Source organism: Setaria italica, chromosome IV (genome assembly GCF_000263155.2).
Source record: "Setaria italica strain Yugu1 chromosome IV, Setaria_italica_v2.0, whole genome shotgun sequence".
Classification (NCBI taxonomy): Eukaryota; Viridiplantae; Streptophyta; class Magnoliopsida; order Poales; family Poaceae; genus Setaria; species Setaria italica.
Genome location: NC_028453.1, coordinates 37,961,458 through 37,966,705, shown reverse-complemented (window position 1 = coordinate 37,966,705; position 5,248 = coordinate 37,961,458). Strand labels below are relative to the sequence as shown.

Genomic DNA, 5,248 nt, shown 5'->3' with positions numbered 1-5,248 from the left:
GAACACGGGAGTCATTTTTTGTCCCACGCGGCAAGTTCCTGTTGGCCCCGTGCCGGGTGCTCCACAAGTTTCCCTTGCGCCTGCTTCCCGGTGCGTCGCGCCGCCACGGCACGGCACGGCAACTGCAAGCCCCCAACGCGGCGGAGGAAGGCGGCGCCGGCAGCCCGGCACGGGCGTAGCGGCGGCGCAAGGGGAAGCGATCGAGCACCGCCCGCCCGCCCGCCCTACCCGGCTCGTGAAACTTAAATAATCCTACGGTCTACGGAACGGCCTGGCTTTCTGTTCCGCTACAGACGCCGTCCGAATTCAGAATCCGACGCGCCCTCCACCGACCGTCCAACAGAAAGCTCCTAGCTCCAGCAGCAGTGCAGCACCACTGCACCAGCAAGCGAGCGAGGGAGCCTTCCATTAATTTACTCGCGGCAGGGCAGCCGAGCTGTACACTGTGCCCTCTGCAGCGTCGGTGGCCGCCTCCCGCCCGCGCACATGGGTCTCATGGGGGGAGGGTGGACTGTGGCGCGCCCGGTGATTAAAGAATCCAGGACATGGCTTCCCCGCCCCGCCGCCTCCAACTCCCTCTGGACGTCCTCCTGCTGCGGGAGCTGAGACTCAGAGGAGGAGGACGACGAGTAGGCGGTGGTGGTCGCTGCTGGCGGCAGTGCTGCTGCTGCGGCGGCCATGAGTTGGAGGAAGGGAGGCGGCGCGGATGGCGTGGCTAGGAGGTGGGTGCTGCTGCTCTGCGTCGGGAGCTTCTGCCTCGGCCTGCTCTTCACCAACAGGTAACCAATCAATCAATCCGGTGCCCGATGGGATGTTCAGATTCGAGTACATTGGCGGCTCGTTCTGCATAATCCCGAGTATTCGTAGGATGGATGCGGGTGAGATCCGTGGTCTTCTGGTGAGCTCGCTTCTGCATTTTGGGGGGAGCGGATGTAGGTTGACTTGACTGAACATCTGAACCAAACTAGTTATCTCCACTCGTGAGCAGGGCTTTATTTCCCTGAATTCATCGAGAGTGTTGATAAATGTCTGAATTGGGGGTGCTCCTCGTGGCTTCAAGCATTCATACTTTGTGAGCGTCGTTATGTTGGCTTCAAGCATTCACCAGATGACTTGGATTTTGCAACTGAATTGTTCGGTGCCAACGCGTGCAGCAGAGGTGGAATTAGGCTAGCTACCATATTTTTTAATTAAAAGCTCTTAGGTATTGTGAATTGTATTTTTACGCTTGGGATTCGCTAGGTCATAACAGTTCTTTGTCACTTAGACACCTTTTGCCTCAATCCGATCATATCAATCGGCCTGATTTCACTCTGGTTGCAGCATGTGCATTCTTCTATGAGTTTTTTTTTTAATTTATTTCACCAAAGGTATGCGCTACTTGATTGTGATTTTTTTTCTCTCTCCAGGATGTGGACATTGCCTGAAGCAAGTGAGGTAGCTATACCAAATGAAAGAAGAGGGAAAGAGTCTGAGCTTATGGCTGGAGACTGTAGTATACAAAAAGTAATTTAGTCTCTTGACTTATTTAATTCTTTTCAACATCTAAATATAACCTGGTGCCTCTTAAGTATTGAATATTATCATGTGCCCGATTGATCTTGATGCAAATTTATGCCCTTGCGTTACCAGGTTCAAGGAAAACACGATTACAGGGATATGTTACATATCTCAGATACTCACCATGATGCCCAGTATGTGATGACCATACATGCCTTCTCTCTCTTTGATTTGATTCAGGGAAGCTTCAAGGAAATTGTTTCTAATTGCAGTTTAACTGGCTTCTTGCAGGACTTTAGGTAAGACAATAGCAAACCTGGAGACAGAACTCTCTGCTGCAAGAACTCTACAAGATTCTTTTCTCAACGGATCTCCAGTGTCCGAAGAGTACAAGGCTTCTGAGTCTACCGGTAGGCGCAAATACCTTATGGTGATAGGCATCAATACTGCTTTTAGCAGCCGCAAGAGAAGGGATTCTATCCGCAACACTTGGATGCCTCAAGGTTTTTTTCACAATGATTTCCCCTAAGCGCCTCATTGATAATATAAAATATTGATGGTGAAGTAATTCTTAAAACCAGGAGAAATGAGGAAAAAGCTGGAGGAAGAGAAGGGGATCATAATTCGTTTTGTTATTGGTCACAGGTGTGCTACATCTCTCCTTTTTCTGTATAGGTTCCGTTGAATTTGCTCCATTAACTTGCATAGACTGCTAACTGCATGCATTTCACACGCTTTCGCTAGCATATGAAAATTTGTCTCACATCACCATAATTGATAGTGGCGACCCCTATCATGCACTGCAGATATACCACTGTAGTATGAAGAAATCTGTTTTTATCACACACTGTTCCTTACAAAAAACTCTTTATTTGAATCATAAGATCCTTTTCTACCTATTTTCCAAGTGACTTAGCTTTGTTAGCATTTGATCTCATAAAGCTTCTAGCATATCAATGTATGCCAATGTTAAACTTTGTAGATATCAGCAAGATCTAACTAACTCTAAGTTGGGAAGAAGTCCTCTTACTTTTTGTGTTGTTAGCCTAAAATCTTGGACAATCTTGTTTTTCTTTATTTCACTCAAACACATATTTTCCTTTTTAGTTTACTGACAGCTCCAAGCAAGTGATGATTGGGTATGCTTTCTTTCAGTGCTATTTCAGGTGGAATCGTCGACAGAGCTATTCAAGCAGAGGATAAGAAACATGGGGATTTCATGAGGCTTGTAAGATTTCACTTTATCTGGTTCAATTACTGCTACTTGCTGCTGCCCCATTGCCTTCTAGATCCACATGTAGTTTTGAAGTCATTATTACTTCCTATTTGTCTTTTTGCTCTAATTTTAGTCATTTGCACTTGAATTGTAGGATCATGTTGAAGGATATCTTGAACTTTCAGGCAAAACAAGAACATACTTTGCGACAGCTGTTGCTTTATGGGATGCTAACTTCTATGTGAAGGTTGACGACGATGTCCATGTTAATATAGGTATTAACCTTTGGCCCAGTGCCTTTTACTATTCTTAAGGTTTGGGGCAGTATGACCGTAATTGTGTTACTGTCAGTTGGTTCCAAGGTTCATTTGAGGCCATTAGTGTTGTCCTTTTTCTTCTTGAAAGTATTTCCTTTGATTGGATACTAACAAGTATTTCTAAGGTACCAAGTACTTGTTTACTGGTCTGAACTTTAAGTTTGATGTTGTCTAATCTGCTAATTCCAAGGACCAAAGAAAAGTTCGTCAAGTGTTAGACTGTTAGCATATCGAAGGCTCATGCTCCCACTAATTGTCCTTTTATGTTCAGCAACATTCTATTCCTAACATAAAAAAATTTATGTTTGCAGCGACGCTTGGAAATATCTTATCCAAACATATTTCGAAGCCCAGGGTATACATTGGATGCATGAAGTCTGGCCCTGTCTTATCTGACAAGTAAGTAAAAGAAAATAGTCTCATTAGTTTGTTACCTTGTCTACATGCTTTATATGCTAGCAGTTACATGAGATTGCTGCTGTCCAGGGATGTCAGGTACTACGAACCTGAGCACTGGAAATTTGGTGAAGTGGGTAACAAATATTTTCGACATGCCACTGGTCAATTGTATGCTATTTCAAAAGACTTGGCAACCTACATATCAATAAACAAGTGAGATACTACCTAACCTAGTTTTCCAGAAAGATAGCACCACTTTATCGTGTTTCATGCCAGTTTGTACTAACCTCGTCTCTGCTAATTCAATAATGGCAGGCATGTTTTGCACAAGTACATCAACGAGGATGTTTCTTTGGGAGCTTGGTTAATAGGGTTAGATGTTGAGCATATTGATGACCGCAGACTATGCTGCGGCACTCCACCTGGTGAGTTTCTGTTACTCTGTTATCAGAATGAGTTCAGATTGACAGTCTGTTTTACTTGAGTATTTATATGGTACTTGCTCAAAAGCTACGGCTGAAGTTGATACGAAAAGTTACAATATCCTTTCTCATGCCAAATTTTCATCATGAATTGCTTTTTTTTTTTATCACAGATTGCGAATGGAAAGCTCAGGCGGGGAACACCTGTGCAGCCTCGTTCGATTGGAAGTGCAGTGGTATCTGCAACTCTGTGCAGAACATCTGGGGGGTCCATACGAGGTGTTCAGAAGGTGAAAAGGCGCTGTTGACTGCTGCTTTCTAATCAGAGCGAGTGATTTGAGATCTACAGGGTTCATCAACAAGACTGGAAGGTGCTCTGTTGTGTACTTAGATCGAGCGCATTGTACAAAATTTCTCTGATTCATTTTGTAGGCCTGTAACTAGCTAGACACAGTTTACGATTGGGCAACACTGCTGGAGCAGACCGGGATTTTACTCAGCGTCTGCTGGCGCCAATCGAGGACTCGAGGGGGTGTAGAGCTGATCGATTCTTTTGACATCCCATTTTTGTATCGACCTGATAAAGAAAGAGCTACTACTATACATATTGCAGAATAATGGTTCCATGCTATTCATTCAATTGCATCCTATTAAAAAAACCCCGCTTAAAAGAAATATATCATGGCCCCGTTTGTATCCGCTTATAAGTGGCTTATCGGTGGAAATAAATAAGAATCCCGCCAAACGCTTTGCTTATTTCCACCGATTCTCACTTATGTGGTAAGCCGCTTCAACGATTTGAACTACGAGAAACGAAAAGCGAGAAACGAGAAAATCTTTACTTAGATTATAATCCAAACGTGGCTAGGAAAAGCGTATACAAACAGGATCTATATTCGAGCAAAGCGTATACAAACAGGGTCTATATTCGAGCATTTCTCCCTGCCCTTTACACACCTTTTCTTCTCATCCCTTTATATACTCCTCTTCAAATTTCGAAATGCGCTGGAGCGCCGTGTAGCCAAGCCCAAAAGAAATGTCCACAATTTTGATCTGAACGTCCCATTTTTGGATTGCAATGAATCATTTCAGTATTTTTTTTAATAAAAAGTACAACAAGTAGGCGTCCTCGAACTGGGCCCCAAAAAACAACAACTCGACTAGCATTTCGGCAAGATCGGATCGGCCTGGAGCCTCTCTCTCCTGGCCCGCCACGCACAAAGTTTTGAGTCAACACTTACCAATCTCCAGTCCATGCCTTCCTTGGCGGCTTGGCGCGTACGCCTCTGCCTCCCTCCCATTTTCCAATCGCCCCCCGAATCCCCGATTCGTCACCCCCCTTCCCGCCCGGCCTCGTTTTCGTTTCCCTCCACCCATCCTCCCGCTCGCCACCA

At 45.0% G+C, this 5,248-nt stretch overlaps 1 protein-coding gene across 1 annotated transcript; it reads left to right on the top strand.

Annotated features, from left to right (window-relative positions):
- Positions 1 to 202: 202 nt before the first annotated feature.
- LOC101768668 (probable beta-1,3-galactosyltransferase 2) lies at positions 203 to 4,531 on the top strand. The gene is made up of 11 exons (XM_004966158.3): positions 203 to 779; positions 1,410 to 1,506; positions 1,633 to 1,694; positions 1,792 to 2,003; positions 2,082 to 2,145; positions 2,656 to 2,728; positions 2,871 to 2,991; positions 3,345 to 3,432; positions 3,520 to 3,645; positions 3,748 to 3,857; positions 4,028 to 4,531. Exons 1-11 carry the CDS (start codon positions 679 to 681, stop codon positions 4,174 to 4,176), a joined length of 1,203 nt encoding a protein of 400 aa, XP_004966215.1. The 5' UTR covers positions 203 to 678; the 3' UTR covers positions 4,177 to 4,531.
- Positions 4,532 to 5,248: the final 717 nt, after the last annotated feature.